General features: G+C 42.1%; 2 protein-coding genes across 5 annotated transcripts in view; both read right to left on the minus strand.

The window, feature by feature from the left end:
• Positions 1–11607: 11607 nt before the first annotated feature.
• stab1 (stabilin 1) overlaps positions 11608–22778 on the minus strand; it is a 53006-nt gene continuing 41835 nt past the window's right edge. For all 4 annotated transcript variants that reach the window (XM_034532029.1, XM_034532027.1, XM_034532028.1 and 1 more), the window contains exons 60-70: positions 22628–22688; positions 22025–22169; positions 19766–19899; positions 19465–19630; positions 18807–18913; positions 17190–17309; positions 16126–16260; positions 15895–15999; positions 12797–12946; positions 12130–12234; positions 11608–11785 (exon numbers count right to left, since the gene is read on the minus strand). In XM_034532029.1, the coding sequence (XP_034387920.1) occupies positions 11717–11785; positions 12130–12234; positions 12797–12946; positions 15895–15999; positions 16126–16260; positions 17190–17309; positions 18807–18913; positions 19465–19630; positions 19766–19899; positions 22025–22169; positions 22628–22688 (1297 nt within the window). In that variant the 3' untranslated portion in view covers positions 11608–11716. The remainder of the gene's footprint in view (positions 11786–12129; positions 12235–12796; positions 12947–15894; positions 16000–16125; positions 16261–17189; positions 17310–18806; positions 18914–19464; positions 19631–19765; positions 19900–22024; positions 22170–22627; positions 22689–22778) is intronic.
• LOC117730355 lies at positions 17316–18794 on the minus strand. Its single transcript, XM_034532031.1, has 2 exons — positions 17808–18794; positions 17316–17774 (listed from the first exon to the last, which is right to left on the minus strand). Exons 1-2 carry the CDS (start codon positions 18365–18367, stop codon positions 17717–17719), a joined length of 618 nt encoding a protein of 205 aa, XP_034387922.1. The 5' UTR covers positions 18368–18794; the 3' UTR covers positions 17316–17716.

The raw sequence follows: 22778 nt of genomic DNA on the forward strand, positions 1-22778 counted from the left end.
ATACACACACTTGGACATAAAGGGATTAAACTCGTGGATTTCAAAACGGTATTCGCAAAAAATCTTGTGGTTTTGAATGTCCACTCATCTGGCTGCTGATTTATATTGTATATATTAATATATTTATTTACCTTTTTTATATACTTGCTGTTACTACCTGCTTACATGTGCATAGGCCATATATTTATTAGGCAACATTTACTTAGGCATATACATTTACTGAATTCCTGTTTTTTGTCACTTTGCAATCAATGTACACCTTTCTACCGCGAATATATATATTTTTTTATTTTCTGTTTTATTAAATAAATAATTTATTAATTTAAATAATATATATTTGTTTGGGCATTATTGGAGTGAGCCTGAGATCTTTTAAGTTTTTCATTGCCAACTACTTCCGCTTCTCTCGACTTGTAATTTTGCAACCTGACCGCTGGCGGCGACATTGCGCCGCCCGTCTGCAATCCGCCATTAAAATAAGACTTAGAAGAAGAAGCCAAGGCGGAAGTGAAGCCAGGTGAAGTTGATTTAAAACGTGTATTCCCTTTTTTTTTTGTCGCTGGCATGTTAAAACAATTAAAACCAAACAACTGACACCTAAAAGTTAGCTAGTTTTTTAGTACACAGTCGAGTATAAGTGATGGTGTAAATCTACTTCAGTTAAGCTGGTTAATATTAAAGAATGGAGATGGTTGATGATAAAATGCGTGTCCAGGTGCATACTTTCCTACCAATAGTTATTCAGAATAATAATACAAAATGGGTGAACCTGAGACTTACTTTGCAGATTCACACCAATAAATGCATATACAAATAATTGTACATTTTTATCAGGAATAAATACCCTTTTTAAACACAACCTTTATTTGACCAAATTTAGTGTCCAAATCTTGACACTAAATTTAAATATGTATGTTAGATATTAAATTAGTAATGTCAGGCCACATTGTGTAAATCATTTTTGAAACTGACAACTTAAATCTGTAGTTTACTGGCTACAGTTCATCTGGAGCTAGCCGGCTATGCTTATAATATAATATATATATCTAAAAGTAAAAAAGGGTCTTAAATATGCACAAAATGGCATATTTTGTGCATATCGCAGTACATGATGTTGTGCTAACAGGTTTGGTAAAACTGCTGAGCCTAGTTACGGTTGCTAAGCTACGATTAGATGAATCACAAGACCAGAAGTGCCTGAATTCACAACTAATTTATTCAAGATCTGGTCAAAAGCAATCTGTACAAAATTAAAATTACAGTTCACAATTTCCTCTCATAGTCGGTCATCGTTATTGAATAAAATAAGATATTTAGAAAATGTTTGTTCATGACCTGAGCTCCATCATGTTTCTTTGCTTCTCTTGATCAAAATAGTATTACTTCAGTGCCTCAATTTAGTTTTGTGGAATGTTATTAAAGATATCAAATGTAGACTCAGATTTTAATGATTTATATAATAGTCGTAATGCTGGTTTCACTCGTCCCCTGTGGTAGCCATTGAGTTCAAATATAATGATAATCAAGACACCACTATGGGTAAATTATTTTATTTATTTATTTAAATGTTTGGATGAATAGACCCTTTTAGTGGTGATATTATAATCTATTAAACTGTAAAAAAAAAAAAAAAGAAGCATGCGCCAAATAAATGCCGCTCATGTAAAAATGTGTTGCCAGCTCCAGCTGAGGCGTAACATGTCGGAGCTCCGTGCCATCGTCTCTCTGCTGTGGGAGGTGGAGCGGGTGGAGGTGGAGCAGGCGGAGAACCACATATCAAAGCCGAAGAGGAAATAATTGATAATTTCCGTGTGGAGGAGGGGACGACACGTTGAGCAAAGCGAGATGCTCAGCTGGCTGGTTTTTGACCTTTTTGACTCGCAGCTGTTGCATTTGATTCTAATGAGGGTACGGAAATGTCAAAAATATCCATTAGAAACTTCTTCTTTGATGTAATTCTGGGTTGTCGCGTCTCTCGCTTCAAAGCGATCATAGTTTTTCCGCAACAACACGATACAAACAAATCCTGGGTTTCCCCCTTGACACGATGATGATTTTCTGCCTAAATTGGGCCTACGGTCGAGTTTATTGTCAAAGCTACTGACAATTTATCTTTCTTTCTTGAGAGCGAATGGTCTGCGCTGTGTGTTGTAGATCAGTAGAGTAACGATGCCGGTGCCGTCCACTAGCTTAGCATGGATGAAATAAATGAAGAATAGAGTTCAGGCAGGCGGCATCCTCCGCTTCTCAAAAGTGAAGCCAATGATGACATTTCCTAAACTTGCATTCTCACAAATGGCCACCAGGGGGCAACTCCTCTGGTTGTATAGAAGTCTATGCTTCATGTGTTAAAGCTGAATTCTCTCTCCTGACCACCAGGGGGCGACTCCTCTGGTTGTATAGAAGTCTATGCTTCATGTGTTAAAGCTGCATTTTCTCTCCTGACCACCAGGGGGCGACTCCTCTGGTTGTATAGAAGTCTATGCTTCATGTGTTAAAGCTGCATTCTCTCTCCTGACCACCAGGGGGCGACTCCTCTGGTTGTATAGAAGTCTATGCTTCATGTGTTAAAGCTGCATTTTCTCTCCTGACCACCAGGGGGCGACTCCTCTGGTTGTATAGAAGTCTATGCTTCATGTGTTAAAGCTGAATTCTCTCTCCTGACCACCAGGGGGCGACTCCTCTGGTTGTATAGAAGTCTATGCTTCATGTGTTAAAGCTGCATTTTCTCTCCTGACCACCAGGGGGTGACTCCTCTGGTTGTATAGAAGTCTATGCTTCATGTGTTAAAGCTGCATTCTCTCTCCTGACCACCAGGGGGCGACTCCTCTGGTTGTATAGAAGTCTATGCTTCATGTGTTAAAGCTGCATTCTCTCTGTTCATTTAGTAAATTATGGTCATTTAGAGTCAAATGGACCATAAAGTGGAGTATGATTTAGGGCGGGGCTACTGTGATTGGCAGGTCGCTACCTAATCTCCTCCCCAGTCCAAATATGGTCAGGTCTCAGTTTTAGTCTCATGTGGAAGTCTGTTGCCTTTTTAAAATTCAGATTCACATTGTTCATATATGTTCACAATCTATAATGTTGTCACCCTGATTGAGCTTACTGTCATTTTATGTGTTGCTCTATTCCGTAAATAAGCTATTGCGAATATTCTGTTCAATACAGTTTCCTTTAGCCCAATATCAGATATTTACGTCACACATTTCAGAGCTACAGATGAGGATCCCTCTCCGTAGATGTCATGTACAGAATGAACATAATACAATTACAACATCGTCAATTTATATGACAGAAATAATGCATATAAGGTAGTAAAAGCAGAATTGATAAAATAAAAATTATTACTAAAAATAACAATAGCAGAAGAGGATATAATAGAATGATAATAAAAGCAGTAATAGAAATGTGTAAACATGGTCGGGGCGTAGCCACGGTCGGGGCGTAGCCACGGTCTGGGCGTGGTCCGAGCGTAGCCACGGTCGGGGCGTTGCCACAGTCCGGGCATAGCCACGGTCGGGGCGTTGCCACGGTCCTGGCGTTGCCATGGTCGGGGCGTAGCCACGGTCTGGGCGTGGTCTGGGCGTAGCCACGGTCGGGGCGTGGTCTGGGCGTAGCCACAGTCCGGGCATAGCCACAGTCCGGGCATAGCCACGGTCCGGGCATAGCCACGGTCGAGGCGTTGCCACGGTCCGGGCATAGCCACGGTCGGGACCTTGCCACGGTCTGGGCGTGGTCCGGGCGTAACCACGGTCGGGGCGTAGCCACGGTCCTGGGGTTGCCATGGTCTGGGCGTGGTCTGGGCGTAGCCACGGTCGGGGCGTAACCATGGTCTGGGCGTGGTCCGGGCGTAACCACGGTCCTGGGGTTGCCACGGTCCGGGCGTAACCACGGTCTTGGCGTGGTCCGGGCGTTGCCACGGTCTGGGCGTAACCACACGCTCGGCGTAACCACGTTCTTTTCTTCTATTAGTCCGGTATCGTTGTCTCCACCACTCGTAGTCGCCATCTTTCTCGGCTCCGTTCCAGCAGTGGAAACAGACCCACCGTGGCGGCTGCATCACATCAGGAACGTTTGTATTGAAAATCCTTTTGTAGAGATTGGAATTCCTAAACACCACAACACCGAACAATGCCCAAACCTACAATGCAGGTCCCATCAAGTCCACCAGCACACTAGACCATAACACTGGTGTTAAGCCAGGACTGAGATATCTGGCTCGGCTCACTTCTACTAACCAGCAGGAATAATTTACCTGCAGCGAGACTACAAATGTGTCGGTTAGTCGTGTTTGACTCCAAATGGGTTAAAGTGGTGTCTTCTGTGACTTCAGCCCTCAGGAATGTTAGTTAGACGAGTTCCTCGGTTCAGATTCTCTCACAACAGACCGTCTGTCGTCTCGATGCAGGAGATAACACTGCGGGCTTGTTTTGTTTCTCACAACCTTCGGGGTAAAACTGCACAAAGGGGATTCAAATGGGACAGTTATGAACTTAAAATAATGATGTTTATGTAAATTAAATGTCTGTATGCGTCCAGATTACAGATGAAGCGATTGTTCCAGAACGTCTTGAGAAATAATTTCAACTGGCCTGAAGTCGGTGTAAACAACATTTATTGCATTCCTTTATAAAGGACTACAATAACACATAATATAATATAAAGTTTATATTTAATTATTTTAACCGTATTGACCTCTATTGTGGTTATTTGCATAAAAACAATTTAAATGATTAGTGACTGTATTTATATTTAAATACTTGCTTTGATCAAAGAAATAATTTGGCATTTGCAGTTTTAATGATGTATCATAAGCAGCTTGGAGCTTGTGTCGGACAGTTAAACAGGTCATAAATACCTCTTTTTTATATTGCTGTAAAAACAACTCCTTCAAGCAGCTGCATTTATTAAAGTTTCTCGTTCCGAAAACAGAATTTTACACGATTACGTTTGAACACATCACAATAAAAGTCAGATGTTACCTTCGCCCAATGCAAATTGGAGCTTGAACGCATCGTAATGTAACTCAATGCAACCTCCGGTAATGTTAGCTGGTGGAGACGCTTCCACTGCTTTCAGTCTGAATGGGAATGAATTACAATGAGTGTCGGATCATTTCACGGCTTATTTTGGACGTTCTGTGCTGCCGTGTGCCGTAAAACACGCGAGTCAAGCTTACCGACACAAAATACGGTCGCTTGGTCACGGTCAATCAGCTGAATATCGTCCAGTTTCGATTGGCAGCCAATGGATCGTCCCTCGATTGACCTCCGGATTGATCTTCGGGCGCGGCCCCACGCCGTGCTCGGGGTCAGCGTTGGTTAACTCAAGTTCTGCCATCGGTCGTATCTGCAGTCTGGTGGTTTGTATTCCTCAGGTCCAGTCAAAGGGGTCCGGGCTTGATAACCGCTGTCAATCAAATGTGTGCAAAGCGACGCCGAGGCCTGATGGGGAACGAGTCAGAGGATGTATTCCGAGGCCGTGAAGTTCACGCTGACCCCGTGAAGGGCGGCGGCCTCTTGTGTTTGTCACCTGTGTTGAAGAACAGGGTCACTGGTCAACTGGACACATGGAGCTGAAAGCAGCTCACCTCTCTCTCTCCAGCAGTTATTGTTATTGACCTTTTCCTACTCAAGGAACCTTTAAGGATGCGATCCAACATTCTCGGTCCCGATCGGGCTTTAGGTACCGATCCCATACCAGTGTTTAATCAATAAGCCGTGTTCCTCACTGAGTGGAAGTGACTGGGATCATTCTCTTATGTTTAAAGTAGCTTCAGGCTGAACATTGATTTACTAGATTGGCCCCGTTGTCAGCGATAACCAATCCAGCTGTTGGGAGTCGGCATCGGCCCGATGTCTCAGATCGTGCATTCCTAAACTCAAGAACCTCCACATGTTTTTGGCAGGAGGAGCTGAGATCTAAATTTAGTTCCTGGGTTGTAGCTTCCTGTCCCGACTGCTGCCACGAAGGCTTCAGTTCAATTTGGACTTTAAACACCTCTGGGTTTCATTAGCATCAATAATTAACTTTCTATCTAATTATCTGACTCCCAGCTTTGTGAAACGTTTACCTGTAGAGACAAAAGTCACGTCCCTTCTTGTGTCTCCCACGGGACCTTATTTTGGGGGAAAAACGGGAACGGCGAAAGACACCAACGTGGTGGTTACCTCGGATTGCTAGCTAGCTCGATAGCTTAGCTTCACACGCGTTACCCGATGTGTTTCATCGAGCGGCTGTTTTTCCTCAGCCAGGAAACAAAAGAAACCAGGCCGACCCTCTTCAGAGAGAGACGGCGTGTCGTCTTATACTTTAATAGTCTTCCAAAGAAAATGCTACTTTAATGACGCTTGTCAATTCAAAAGAAGATTTTACTTGTCACCATCACTAATGACATAATAATAGTAACATCTGTAATATCTGTTCCACGACACTGAACATAAACATTACAAAGCTAAAAACCTTTGTTGCTTCAGTTGGTCTTCAGATGCACACAAAAATAAACGAGTCCTAAATACATTAAATCTTGTCAGGAAGTAAATGAGCAAAACACATATTTACAGCTTCTCAGACGTTTGAGATAAATGTAGTGAATCAATAGAGGAAAACAGAAAATCTTCTGTGTGTTTTATATTCACTTCTGCTTTCAGAACGTATATAACTGCTTTGAGAAAGGGTTAATTCGTCTCATTTATCTTCCTTTATCTTGAGATCCGGCAGGAAGCTGCATTACCCCCTCGTCTTAATATTGATTCTAGCATCAACACACACGGGGCTCGTTTGACCAATCGGCGGCCAGGAGCTAAACTCAGGCCCTGGTTCCCCTGATCCAAAAGCCAGGTGAAGTTCCTCAAAAGCTTCCCGGTCTCATGAGGTAGTCGTTCCTATTTTTTCACTCTTCCTCGCAGAATGTCTCGACCAGACGAGTCCATCGGTACTTTCACTCTCTCAAGCAGAACGCTTCCTGTAGGAGGCAGAACGGACATAGGTTGTTCTCTGTAGCATGAAAGCATGGTGGAAGTGCAAGCTAGCTGGCTAGTTTAGTCCACCGTGCTTTTATGCCACAACGTCGGTTCTGTTTCTATGATCCAACCCATCTGATGCACCAAGGTGGAGGCTTAATCCTTTCCTTTGTTCTTTCTGCTCGAAGTTCAACCTTTTCTCACCTTCTTCCTTTTGGAGGTGAAAGTCCAAGTTGGTTATTTGGACGTGCGATGATGAACGACATTTTGCCACGTCTGTTTTTAAAGTGGGTCGGACTCTCGGTTGATTGATGCCTTTTGTTCTTCACGACCTGGATCCCCTCTGACCCCCCTGGACTCTTGTGGGACCTTTTAGTAATCAAAAGGAAAAGTAGGCTGCATGGCGTGGACCCAACGCTAAATGCGCCGGCAGCAGGTTTACGGCCTCGGTACAGGTGAGACGTGAAGGGGGCGTCGTTCCTTTTGAACCAAACCTTGAAAAACACCGACGTCTGTTGAGGAAGGTTCAGCGTTAGCAGAAGTTCCGTGTCGGGCGGAAACCAAAACGTGGAGAACATGCAGCCCTCGTAAAACTAAATTTTATTTGAATTTCTTTTAACGTAGTCGAAGAGTCAACAACTTCACAACCGCGTGAACACGGAAAGAAATCGACACCGTTAGAAAACAACCGCCCAAAGAGACCGACTCTTTTTTTTGGGGTGCGTGGAAGCAACGTTGAAAATTAGCTCTTCGCTTTCCCCTCTCCACAGAAACCAGCTGCCACGTTCAGCTCTTTGAACTCGAGCGTCGGCTCGGGCCAAAACATCCGAGCCGATCGGGATGTGTCATCAAACAGGATGTCGGCCGGTTTTAAATGAGGTCTGCAGCGGCGGCTTTCAGCCAGCCAGCCTGCAGCAGCAGCAGCGGAGGTCAGGGTCTCCGATCATCACACCCCCCCTCCACCCCCCCTCACACTCCCCCCTCCTCCCTCCCTCCCCTGTACTTCCCCCTACAGCGTCGCTTCTCAGTCAAAACCGTTTCCAAGCTGCTCTGCTCTGCAGGCGGCGCTGGGCTCTTTGTGTGTTGGGGGGAAGGGAGCTCAGCAGGCGAAGGAACAGCCGGAACGGTAACCTCCACGACGGCTCGCACTCCATTTTGAAAAAAAAAAAAAAAGGTTAACTCGTCACAGAAAAGTCTAATCTCAATACGACTCCGGTGTGTAATCGCACCGCTTCACGTGCGGCCCAACTGTCCGACCAATAAACCGCCAGAGGGGAGGAGGTCGGGCTTGTTTTCGTGCGTCTTGGACGTCGGCAGCGGAGAAGGAAAGCTATTTAAAAGTGAAGGTCGACACACGAGTGGAAGGTTCGGGTCGACGCAGCAGAATAACAACAATCTCTCTTTCTGCCTGGAGGAGGAAACCAACTGGCTCCTTCCATCATAAACAACATGGCTGCTCTCAGAGTGTTGTTTAAAAAAAGAAACGTGCCGGCCGTGTTCACGAGTAGCCGTTTGTTGTGTTCAGACGGCCGCGTGAAGATGGAGGTGCGGAGGCCGACGACACATCGAATACAATCTGAAGCGTATCGCTGTGGTTTTTTAAAATCTTTTAAAAGAAATGGAGAAGAAGCCAACAAAGGAAAATGACTTCCTGTTTGTGTGTTGTTCAGCGGATCATATGGAGATTAGTCTTTAGGCTTCAACAGCTGTTGAAGAGGTTGCATTAATAATTAATCTTTTCAGCGTGACTTTGATGTTGTCTCTCTAGTGAGGTTTTTAGGTTTTCTAGAGCAGGTTTTGAGCGACTGAAATTCAAACCTGGGGCCCGTTCCTCGTACGTGGTTAAACTAAGTCCATCAAATGTCCTATTAGCCAGCTTAAATAAACCCGATGATTGAAATCAGGCTATCTCGGTTTCTCAAAGGCTGATCCGCGCTCAAACAATCTGGTTAATCTGACTTCAGTACTCAGGATAGTTGAACCAGACTTCAGTAATCAGGATAGTTGAACCAGACTTCAGTAATCAGGATAGTTGAACCAGACTTCAGTAATCAGGATAGTTGAACCAGACTTCAGTACTCAGGACAGTTGAACCAGACTTCAGTACTCAGTATAGTTGAACCAGACTTCAGTAATCAGGATAGTTGAACCAGACTTCAGTAATCAGGATAGTTGAACCAGACTTCAGTACTCAGGATAGTTGAACCAGACTTCAGTACTCAGGATAGTTGAACCAGACTTCAGTAATCAGGATAGTTGAACCAGACTTCAGTAATCAGGATAGTTGAACCAGACTTCAGTAATCAGGATAGTTGAACCAGACTTCAGTAATCAGGATAGTTGAACCAGACTTCAGTACTCAGGATAGTTGAACCAGACTTCAGTAATCAGGATAGTTGAACCAGACTTCAGTACTCAGGACAGTTGAACCAGACTTCAGTACTCAGGATAGTTGAACCAGACTTCAGTAAACAGGATAGTTGAACCAGACTTCAGTAATCAGGATAGTTGAACCAGACTTCAGTAAACAGGATAGTTGAACCAGACTTCAGTAATCAGGATAGTTGAACCAGACTTCAGTACTCAGGACAGTTGAACCAGACTTCAGTACTCAGGATAGTTGAACCAGACTTCAGTAAACAGGATAGTTGAACCAGACTTCAGTAATCAGGATAGTTGAACCAGACTTCAGTAAACAGGATAGTTGAACCAGACTTCAGTAATCAGGATAGTTGAACCAGACTTCAGTACTCAGGACAGTTGAACCAGACTTCAGTACTCAGGATAGTTGAACCAGACTTCAGTAAACAGGACAGTTGAACCAGACTTCAGTAATCAGGATAGTTGAACCAGACTTCAGTAATCAGGATAGTTGAACCAGACTTCAGTAATCAGGACAGTTGAACCAGACTTCAGTAATCAGGATAGTTGAACCAGACTTCAGTAATCAGGATAGTTGAACCAGACTTCAGTAATCAGGATAGTTGAACCAGACTTCAGTACTCAGGATAGTTGAACCAGACTTCAGTAATCAGGATAGTTGAACCAGACTTCAGTAATCAGGATAGTTGAACCAGACTTCAGTAATCAGGACAGTTGAACCAGACTTCAGTAATCAGGACAGTTGAACCAGACTTCAGTAATCAGGATAGTTGAACCAGACTTCAGTACTCAGGATAGTTGAACCAGACTTCAGTAATCAGGATAGTTGAACCAGACTTCAGTAATCAGGACACTTGAACCAGACTTCAGTAATCAGGTCAGTTGAACCAGACTTCAGTACTCAGGATAGTTGAACCAGACTTCAGTAATCAGGATAGTTGAACCAGACTTCAGTAATCAGGACAGTTGAACCAGACGTCAGTAATCAGGTCAGTTGAACCAGACGTCAGTAATCAGGATAGTTGAACCAGACTTCAGTAATCAAAAGGGTGTCGATCACCGAAACCATGATATTCTAGATTTACAGCAAATATTTTGCTCCGCTGCGGAGCAGGAGATGATCATGAACGTATATGAGGAATTCCAGACCATAATCATGGAACATCTAACACTGCCACCGGTGCGAGGGCGAGACAAGAAGCATGGCGACGTATCAGACGAGCTAAATGCGCAATGCTGCGTTCACACCAAAAGCGTTGCAAATATTAGCAACGCTTAACTCGCCCGACTATTTGTGGTTTATTTACGTAATTCGCTTCATTTGCGCTGGAGAGGGGGCGTGGCTTATCTCCGTGGCTTTACTCTGTCAGTTATCATTTCCGCCATCCACCCACAAAGAAATAACCACTATTTCTGCTTTATACTTGTTATGGAAATCCCACAAACGTCGGAACATCTAACACCCTCGTGTTTGGGTTCATAAAATTAATATCATATATATATATATATATATATATTTATACATATATATTTATTTATATATATATTTATATATATATATTTATACATATACATTTATACATATATTCTTATATATAAATTATATATGTTTATATATATATATATTTATCTATATATGTATAAATATAAATATGTCTGTGTGTATACATACATATATATATATATATATATACATATACTGGCGTGAGGGGGAGGCGCTTCTCCTAAGCCCCAGGACCAGGTCCGGTCCCGTTACAAGCGTATCTAGCTAACTTAAGTTAGCCTGCGCTGGAGCAGGTCCAAGTTTATGGATGTGTTGCTATGGTGATTTTGGATGAAAATGATCCGTCTAACTCGGTTAGCCGGGTACGAGGAACTCAAGGATTTCTTTTTGTTCAGCTCAGGATGAATCGTAACTTTTCATGCGGCGCCACCAAGAGGTCAAATCTGACGCCGGCACACTACACTGTGACGTTATTATGACCATTTGTCTTAATTACATACTATGATGTCGTTATGACACAAGCAACAGCTCAGCATGACTTGTTGGGACATAGTTTATTATGTAGTAGGACTTTTGTTACTACAGTATACTTTGACTTTGCGTTTCGGGGGAATACTTTACGTTTAATTTTTTAATACATTTTTTAAGTTGTCTTTACCAAACGGTCAAAGTAAAACTCTGAGCTGAAAGAGGCTAAAATATTGAGAGAAACATTTTGTCCGTTGCTGGATTAGAAAAAGAAGTAAAGCATCTGGGTTAAGTTAACTGACTTTTATTTCTTATTTGGATACAGACGATCTGAGAAAAAGCTGAGCAAGGTTACAGCCAACGGGTTATTGTGGTATGTAAACAGACCGCTCCAGTTCTACTGGTCCAGGTCCAGAATCTTTGGAGGCTCTTCCGGTTCTTCTGGCTCCATCCCCGGACCGGCGTCCTGCGGGAAAAGCAAACCACACAAAAAGTATGCGGAGAGCTTCTCGTAAAAGGGAATATTTCCCCTGATTCATCCCCTTGAAGCGGAGGCCAGGAGATTCAAAGTTTGACCTTTTGACCCTTCATAGTTTCACAGAGAGGTTGTGACCTCGGTGGATGAAAACCCGAAAGCCAGACGTGGGTTTTAACTACAGATTGTGTGGAAATAAGCTTCTAGAAGACCGCAAAGTACTCGAGTACCCCCCAAAAAAGTTTAACGCGTCCCAACTGTCGAGTTCCCCCGTGGTGATAAATACAAGGTCACATGTTCCTTCGGGCCTGCCGGTCTCCGATTGGTCGACTCACCCCAAACGGCTCGCTGAAGGCTCTGGAGCCGCTGTACAGCGGGTTGGGAATGGAGACCAGCGTGGGCTTCGTCCGGCCGCCCGGCGCACCGTCCTCGTCCTCGTCCTGTCGCAGGAAAGAAGAGCGAATGAAACTTCGTCCGTTGTTTTTAGCCTCCGGTATGTGAGCACTTTGAAGTCATAGTAACTTTATTTAAAAAAATAAATAATTGACTGATATATTTCAGTGTGCATTTGGGACATTCTAGGTGTATTGATGTATTTATTTAACCCATTGAACTAGAACGCTCAACCCAGCTAAGAACAGAGATCCCGATGGAGCAGTTTACTTTTAAATATATATAAATTACAGCTTTTACGTGCACTGAAGTATCGGAGTTGCAGCTTTTCTCCAGTAAGATGATTTATTTTTAAAGTTATGTAAATGAGAAAAGCAGCTTTCCGTATTCAGAGCAGAGGATTACGTCATCTGCAAACACGAGCAGCTCCTTTTCATCTGCTGCTAGAAAGTGAGGAGCGGAGATCACGCGCAGCCACGCGTCCTTTTGTTAAAAAATAAAACTCAAAGTATCCTCTCTGTGTGGAATATACCGTAACCAAGGTTACGAACTTTTCATTTGTTTTCGTCTCCGTTTTGGAGTTTGTGTGTGTGTGTGTGTGTGTGTTACCCTAAAGTAGTGGAAGCGGAAGGCGTCCGTCTTGTGCTTGAAGACGTAGTAGCCGAGTGCAGCCAACACACACGCCAGCAACACCGACACCAAGATGGCCGACACTGTGCCGCTTGAGTGGGCGTGGCCTCGGGAAGCGTGATGGGGGATCTGGAGGTGACAAACACGCACAAAATAATAACTACTTGTATAAGAAGATCAAAGTAAACCTTTCGATCCTCACCGCTGGATGCTTTCACTCACACACACACACACACACACACCTACACACACACACAATCTGTCCAGCGCTAATTACATGGCACGGAGTCATGATTCTCTGTCCCGTGTTTTTATGATTATTTTTTTTTTAACGACTGTACTGTACTTTGACATTTTTATGGCGTGCCCGTACGACTTGTTTGTTCCTGTTGCCATGGAGACGTGACCGCTTTTTATTTCCCCCCGAGAGGAGGATGAAAATTCAACCAATTAAAATGAATAATTTATGTTCACAATCCGAATGGGGAGGGGTGGGAGGGGTGGGCAACCAGACTGCTCCTCCCGGTGACTGACTGGCAGCCATTTTGTTTTTCACCACAGGAAGAAGAAGCTGTTTAAAGGATGTGGAGGAGAATGAGGTCATCAAAGCCCAAATGTTTCCAGGTGAGTAGTTTAAGTTCAGTGTTTTGTGTTCATAGGAAAAGTGACATCCTTACACGTTTAAGACGTTTTATGTCTTTTATATTACTTTTTTAACGGACTATTCTATTACATACTATGGATGGAGTTTTGTTTTTTGACCGCGTTTAAATAAAAACACGATTCGATGAGTCGACGACAGCAGCGGTCCGACCACCCGGTACCGGTCCTTTGGTAACGGGCCGCACAAAAAGAATGAATGAAAACAATGTTGATTGATTATCAAGGTCGGTAAAAGGTGTTTTATTTTGAAAAATAACCGGATACATCCGTCTGTGAAGTTACGGACCTAAAGAACACACGTTGGGTGTCATCGTCTCCCATTAAACCCGAGAAGGGACCGGAGAACGAGCTCAGGGCTCCCACTAACTCGGCGTGATGGCGTGTTAGATTTTTATGCGCTTTATATTTGTGTTTATGCCGGTCGTATCATTTTTTTCACGGGAAAAAAAAATATTGTCTTACACAAAACCGGGTCCGTGGTGCAAAGAAAAGGTTTATGGACCGCTGGACTACAGGGAAGACTTGACCAATCAGATTCAACTATGTCAATTCTTCCCTAGCGATAAAGCACACCTTATCAAGCCCCTTTGAAGTGTTTTTAACTTCAGGCTGTGACCTTGTGCGATAACTAAAGACCATAAAACAGCGTCAGGCCTCTTTCTGGTTCATCCTCAAGGTTCCCCCGTTGTCTCTACTCGTAAACGAATGTGCTGAAAATAACAAATAAACATGTTTGTTAAAGATTCTGTGGATATTTGTGAGCGTTTGTTTCAATCTGCAGTCTAATTCTTCAATCAGCATTGTTTCCAGCCGCTGTAGACACGTTTATATTGATTTATTTGATACCCAAAATATCAACAATGTGCAGTTTTCCTACATAATTGTGACAATTTAGTCATTCGTTAACCTCGAGCTGCAACAATGAACTGGATTTAATGGGTCCTCATTGTGTGATACAAACCTTTTGTCTGATAAAGATTTATTTCAGTCAAAGAAAATGTGTTAAAAATAAATTTAAATATTATATATAATATACATATATTATTAATATATATTAAAATATTTAATTCATCGTCGTCATTCAGAGAATGTTTAACTATTGTTAGACTGCACAGCAATGTGATAATTAATTGAATCATTAATGATTTTTTTTTAGCTACAGCTTGTTTGCGCTGTGACATCACAGGTGGGCGTGGCCTGTGTCAACATCCCTGTAGTCATGTGATCATACCGGAGCTGTTAATTCAATGTGTCTCATTAATTTAGAGTAACAGCAGCCGGATACTGACTTATACAAACTAGTTTTTAAACCGGCTACTTGATCCAAATACTGGAGGTTGTGGAAATAAGAACTATAAAAAGGTGGGCGTGACTAAATGTAGCCAATAGGACGACGCGATTAGAAGTCACGGTTGAATAAATCACAGATTTAAATGGATGAACCTGAAGAAGATTCAACATGTTTTTAAACCAGGGGTGTCCAACATACGGTGCCTCCCTAATAAGGGTCCTCTGCAGGGGACGCTAACGGACAGGCGACGTGACGCAACACGTCTCAAGCTGTTTGTTCATCCGTTCGGTGGATGAATTCTTAATCGATTGTGTATGTTTTCAGAATGTACTCAAAGAAATAGAAATGTTATTTACAGGTTAATATGGGATGGTTTGGCCCACTTGAGTAAGATTGACCGTCCCCACGTCAGTTTGTGGAGGAGGTGAGGACACGAATGAAATAATTAATTATCTGAAGGCTTTTAGGTTAATCTGCTGTGATCTAGTCTTCATCGTCTTCATCATCTTCTTCTTCGTCCCACATAATGAATATTGATCGGGTTGCGATGTTATCTCAAAGTCGACTGATTGAATCTTCATTTCCTGAAAACTTGTGCCAAGAAAACCAAAATGGAGCCATCTGCTGCGTGCCCACAGCTGTAGCTGTTGCCTAGCAACAACAACAGACGGGGGGACATTACATTTAGAAACGGCGAAGGGAGCGGTCGTCAAGGCGCCCCCTAGCGGCTGCGCTGGGAAACTGCAGCCGCTCACGATAAAGCAAACGTTTTATTCTGTTGTTTAGGACGAAAAAATAATTACAAAAAATATATGTGTATGTATAATTTCTCAAAATGTTTAAACATTTTTATTCATGAAGGAATTGATGTAAATAAAGTGTGCCAACGGCAATCAAAACAGACGTATGACTTTTCCAATTAGTTTTGTACATTTGCTTTTCTCTGCTTTTTGTTATGGGTAACATGTATGCTAAGCTAACCTACCGTGTATAAATAAAGGTTAAATTACTACGCGTTTTGGGACGTCATTTTCTTTTTTGCCTGTATGTTATGTTTTATCACTACGGCTCCCAGAATCAGAGGTAAAAGTCAGCAGCTCCGGGTTAAACCATGTTCACTCACCGGTGCGGGGGGGGCCGTCAGCGGGCCCTCGATCACATGGATGATCCCGTTCGCAGCAGGAATGTCCCACTCCAACAGCATCCGCCGGTTCACCAGCTTAGAGTTCTGATCATTAAAAAGAACCAGGAAGACTCAAAATCAATAAACTTATGTCAATAACCATCATCGATGATCGCTTACTTTTATTTTTTTCACGAAGCTAAGAAGTGTGTATGCGTGTGTGTTTCTGACCTCGTTGTTGCCGTGGGTGACAGTCAGGTTGAATCCGAGCCTGGATACGATGACTTCCTGGTGTCTCAGATCTTTAAATGGTCGAATGCTGTGATTGGTCGACACGTGATACTCGAGATCTCTCCCAGAAAGAGTCTGAGACACGGGCACACGCACGCACGCACGCACACACACACACACACACACACACACACACACACACACACACACACACACACAGTAGAAACAGATTAGATTTCCGTCCTGCTGGTATTCTGATTGAATTCATTTAGTTCTAAAGGTTAAAAACCTAATTAGGTTCTTTTAGATGAAGGTCAACGCATGTGTTGGTGTGGATCCGTCCATTTATTGAAAATCCGAGCATTGATGTACGCTTCAATAAAACGCTAAATTCCACGTTCTTTGTTTTTAGGATCAACATAAAATAAAAATATATAAAATAAAACACAATAAACATATTAAAAATATACATCTAAACCCAAAAGTTGATTCAGGTCATAACTGCAGAATATAAACTGAATTATCATGAACAAATAAAACAAATAAAAATACAACGATACTAATTATTGTATTTACAAATATCTATAAAACAGTATGTTTAAGTAAATATTTAATTTATGTATTTTGGACTTTTAAACTGTACATTATGTTATTGACTTAAAGGGTTCAATGAGCCGAGCCAACTAGAAATATCTCTCAGTCGTATCTAAGGTCCGTCCTGTTTGTGAGAACATTATGGGATGGTAATGATTGTCCAATGTTTTAGCGAACCCTCGGGTCATGAGTTACGGCTTGTGAAAACACTTCAGACTTTAGTTGCAAAGCGCATGAAACATATAAATGAATTGTCTTAATTTCATAATGTGACCATGGTATAAGCATAAATATGTGATAAGCATAAACATGTGACACAAATCAGGTCAATAAGTAACATAAAATACTTATTTTTTAGGTTGTTAGTTTTATATTTATTTAAAAAAATCCATAAAGTCAGTGAACTTGGGATCAAGTAAACAAAAAGTGTAATTGGTAATTTGTAATGTATGTATTGATGAATAAGTCACCTGGTTTGCACCGAAGCCGGCGTTGTGAGGAACAAACAGCGTGAGCTCGGACTTCCTGTGAGACATGAACTGAACGAGCTGTTTGCCCTCCGAGGACCGGCCGCTGTAGTCCAACAACAACTACAGAGAGAGGGAGGACATTCGGGTTACAGTTACATGTCGTCTCTTAACGAAGGTCAACTACATATTATATCATATCCTATATTTATATCAGCGCTGTGCATTATATTTAGAAACCGGTCAGATGTCTGCTGAGATGTACCCTCAGGTTGAACACATTTTCGGAGATCCACATTTTGAATCTCTTCTCATGAGTCCTGAAGTGAATCCTCCATAGATCCTCTTCTCTGTGGTCAACATGGAGCCTCCATAGACCTCTTCTCTGTGGTCAACATGGAGCCTCCATAGACCTCTTCTCTGTGGTCAACATGGAGCCTCCATAGACCTCTTCTCTGTGGTCAACATGGAGCCTCCATAGATCCTCTTCTCTGTGGTCAACAAGGAGCCTCCAGACCTCTTCTCTGTGGTCAACGTGGAGCCTCCATAGACCTCTTCTCTGTGGTCAACATGGAGCCTCCATAGATCCTCTTCTCTGTGGTCAACAAGGAGCCTCCAGACCTCTTCTCTGTGGTCAACATGGAGCCTCCATAGATCCTCTTCTCTGTGGTCAACGTGGAGCCTCCATAGATCCTCTTCTCTGTGGTCAACGTGGAGCCTCCATAGCTCCTCTTCTCTGTGGTCAACATGGAGCCTCCATAGATCCTCTTCTCTGTGGTCAACGTGGAGCCTCCATAGCTCCTCTTCTCTGTGGTCAACGTGGAGCCTCCATAGCTCCTCTTCTCTGTGGTCAACGTGGAGCCTCCATAGCTCCTCTTCTCTGTGGTCAACGTGGAGCCTCCATAGGTCCTCTTCTCTGTGGTCAACGTGGAGCCTCCATAGATCCTCTTCTCTGTGGTCAACGTGGAGCCTCCATAGGTCCTCTTCTCTGTGGTCAACGTGGAGCCTCCATAGATCCTCTTCTCTGTGGTCAACATGGAGCCTCCATAGCTCCTCTTCTCTGTGGTCAACGTGGAGCCTCCATAGATCCTCTTCTCTGTGGTCAACGTGGAGCCTCCATAGGTCCTCTTCTCTGTGGTCAACGTGGAGCCTCCATAGATCCTCTTCTCTGTGGTCAACATGGAGCCTCCATAGCTCCTCTTCTCTGTGGTCAACGTGGAGCCTCCATAGATCCTCTTCTCTTCATTAACTTGTTAACTGGAAGTCTTCCAAAGCTCAGTTATCTAGCTATATCAATCAGAATATTGACAGATTTTAAATAAAGATATTAAATAAATAAATAAATAATAGCTCTGCACAACATTAGTATAACAAAACAAACACCTGTATGAATGGTTGTTATTAATATTAATATCAGGACAGCTGACGAATGAGCCACTGATGGTGAAATGTGAATAAAACACCTTTACAGTTATTTTATTAAGTTATTATTATTTATTTACGGCATTTTGTTGTACATTCTGTGTCTATGTATGTATTCATTAATTACCATATAATTATTACTATTATTATAGTATGTTATTATTACTGATAGGAATGAAAATTCTGAGTCACACTCGCCTTGTAAAAGATGGAGAAGTTGCTGGACGTTGCGAGGACGCTGGTCAGGACGCCGTTACAGAAATCTCCGTTTCCAATGTAACCGGCAGGACACACACACGAAACATCTGCACACACACACACACACACACACACACACACACACACAATCAATATTCTGATTGATATCAGACTCACTGCTTCACAAGAATACAATTTATTGATCTGTTGTTTAGGAGGACATCTTAAATCGCTCGATTAGTCGTCAACAATGTTGACAAAGAATTAATAATTTAAGTTATTTGTGAAGCCACAACAATAAACATTCTATGGTTTCAACTTTTTAAATATGAGGATTTGCATTTTTCTAAATGTTGGTTCTTATTTGTATTTATTTATTAATCTCAGCTATTGAATGTTTTCTCAATCAACATGAGCAACGATACAAAATAAATCCGTGACTTAAAATCAACTAGAGCTCCGGGAACCTTTTCTGAGATATTAAAAGAAAAAAACAGTTCCTCCGGCAGTTGAAAGAATAAGTGACAGAATAAATTAAAATAATTATTAGCTGCAGCCCTGGATTCTAAAGACAATACAAACTGAATCCAGACGTGGAGCTCTGTGATGCTGCAGCAGAATAAACAACAACAACACAGAGGCCGTGCTGCCTCAGTACCTCTGAGCCTGTAGCAGTAGGCGTCGTACTTGCTGCTCTGGTCCACGGGCTCTTTGTAGATCACCAGGCCCACGTGGTTGTCTCCGCACTTGAGGGAGGGGAAGCGGGTCGGGTACCCCACCATGCCCCCCTCCATCCAGCCGGCCACGCACAGGTGCATCCCCAGCTGTCGGGACCAGAGAAGAACTCTCTACTAAACAAACATGGGTCTTTTCCTCATAAATATGCCGTACGTGTTTCCGTGAGCCGGATTGATCCGATCTACGGTCTCTATGGAAATGCCGTCAGCAGGTGGGTTTACCTGCTGTGCGTCTCCGAGCTGTTTAAAGTTGACCAGCGTGGCGCCCTCGGCCTGGCAGGCGGCGTCGGCCTGACTGAAGTTCATCTTGTACTTCCCGTCTGGAGAGCGCAGGTTGAAGACTCCCGCCGTGTTGGCTGAAGCACAAGAAACATTCACCGTTACCTCAGATCACCGTCGCATTTCATCTACGGAAATCAATAATTACAACTGATTGAAATGGTTTCACATGAAGTCACGTTGTCTCTCTAAGAGAGAGAGAGAGAGAGAGAGAGAGAGAGAAGTGGTGGTCGAGCGAGCCAGAGAGTAGCCATGAATAAGAAGAATAAAAGCTAATTTTCTGATTGTTTCAGGGTAAATAAACTATTATGGGATGGATTCTGAACATGAGCCTCTGTACGCCCAGGTGCGTGACGAAATGATTTCTTTATTGGTCCATACATTGTTGTGATGTGGAGGGCTGCATGGCCAGAGGAACGTACGGTAGGCTGAAACAGGGGGTGGAGTCGTACATCTCCAGTCTGTAACTCAGTCGCTTCAGTTTCTGCCTGTGAGTTTGTCCAGGCCCGTCATAACCTGTGGACCTGCCACTTACCTTCCATTAGTGACCTGGAGGTCAATAGAGTCACTGTTTCAAGAACTGTAAGATTTAACTCATCTTCAACACCGGAAACAGAATTATTTCTGGGTGGTAAAAGACATCTTGCTGCTGCACCCACATCCACATGTTCTATGTGTCATCTACTGGAGGCAGAACACCGACTACAGATACTATAGGTACTATAGACTATAGATACTATAGACTATAGATAATATAGGTACTATAGACTATAGATAATATAGACTATAGATACTATAGACTACAGATACTATAGACTATAGATAATATAGACTATAGATACTATAGGTACTATAGACTAGATACTATAGACTATAGATAATATAGGTACTATAGACTATAGATACTATAGACTATAGATAATATAGACTATAGGTACTATAGACTATAGATAATATAGGTACTATAGACTATAGATACTATAGACTATAGATAATATAGGTACTATAGACTACAGATACTATAGACTATAGATAATATAGACTATAGATACTATAGACTATAGATACTATAGGTACTATAGACTATAGATAATATAGGTACTATCGACTACAGATACTATAGACTATAGATAATATAGACTATAGGTACTATAGACTATAGATACTATAGGTACTATAGACTACAGATACTATAGACTATAGATAATATAGACTATAGATACTATAGATAATATAGGTACTATAGACTACAGATACTATAGACTATAGATAATATAGGTACTATAGACTACAGATACTATAGATACTATGGACTACAGATACTATAGGTACTATAGATACTATGGACTACAGATACAATAGGTACCATAGTCTATAGACTATAGTACCTATTGTATAGACTATATATACTATAGGTACTATAGAGTCTATAGATACTCTATACTCTATAGTATCTATAGTCTACATATACTATATACTAAATATACTATAGAATACAGATACTATAGACTACAATACTATAGACTAGATAATATAGATACTATAGACTAGATAATATAGATACTATAGACTACAGATACTATAGACTAGATAATGAAGATACTATAGACTAGATAATATAGATACTATAGACTACAGATACTATAGACTAGATAATGAAGATACTATAGACTAGATAATGAAGATACTATAGACTAGATAATATAGATACTATAGACTACAGATACTATAGACTAGATAATGAAGATACTATAGACTAGATAATATAGATACTATAGACTACAGATACTATAGACTAGATAATGAAGATACTATAGACTAGATAATATAGATACTATAGACTACAGATACTATAGACTAGATAATGAAGATACTATAGACTAGATAATATAGATACTATAGACTACAGATACTACCCTACATCAACACATTCATCCCTTTGATGTGTTGCATGTTTAACGGGGGCCATGAGGTCGTGGCTTTAACAAGCTCTTGGCGTCACCTGCCGTATTTCAGCTGATATGCTTGTTGACGTTTGTTTACGAGTCCCGGAAGAATTGCTTTTCCAGAGCCAGAACTAATAAACAACGTTCTCCATAACATCACCACGGCAACATGAACACTAGAAAAAAGGGTCAACAGCTACCTCAGGTAACCACGGTAACGAGCACGGTAATGAAAAGTCAGGTCGGGTTGCTTTACCATGGTAATGCAGGTCCTTGCAGATGGCCGCGGGGTCGCAGCCTCCGTTGTCCTCCAGGCAGCGGTCAACGGGGGGCACCACCTTCTCCAGACACTGGACTCCGGTACCCAAGAACCCCGGCAGGCACTCGCACTGACGCTCGTTCTGGAGGAACCAGATTACTGAGTGACCCCCTTGTTACATCGGGCGCTGACATGTGGTGGGTCAGTGTTCCTGCTTCTCCCCGCTGTCTAACTACCAGTATTGGTATGTTAATGTAAGTATTTAAGTTATTTTACCATACAAGCAGGCTTGGGGAGTAATATATTGAATGACGTTACATAATAAAGACACAAAAAAACTGTACACCGTCACAGTTAAAGGAGAAAAAAAAGATTTAATTAGATTGCATGTACATTTAGTAGAAATTACAATTATTAGCAGGATGACAATTTAATATTTTTTAAAGAGTAATTAGTAATTGTCCCAAAATACATGCTTAAAGTAACCCTCCCAACACTGCATATAAGACACAGTGAGCAGTAGTTCAACTAAGATCAATTAGTCTTGTTTGTTGCATCTCTTTTATACCACAGTGATGAGATTTTAATGTTTTTACTCACTGGACCGGTGAACTTGCAGGAGGCAAAGTCGCTGCAGCCGCCGTTCTGCTCTTCGGTACACCTGCAGCACAGACAGAAAGATGGCTTGCATCCCTATAAAGTCTCCTTTGAGAAAGAAAAACTAAAAACCACAGGAGGCAAAACAGGAATT

This window comes from Cyclopterus lumpus, chromosome 5, assembly GCF_009769545.1.
Source record: "Cyclopterus lumpus isolate fCycLum1 chromosome 5, fCycLum1.pri, whole genome shotgun sequence".
In the NCBI taxonomy this organism is placed as follows: Eukaryota; Metazoa; Chordata; class Actinopteri; order Perciformes; family Cyclopteridae; genus Cyclopterus; species Cyclopterus lumpus.

Bases quoted from the DNA above. Each gene is read 5' to 3' on its own strand.
- LOC117730355 (XM_034532031.1), bottom strand. From the start codon at position 18,367: ATGTTGACCACAGAGAAGAGGATCTATGGAGGCTCCACGTTGACCACA. The intron at 17,775-17,807 runs GTCTGGAGGCTC...CACAGAGAAGAG, and splicing joins ATGTTGACCACAGAGAAGAG to GATCTATGGAGGCTCCATGT.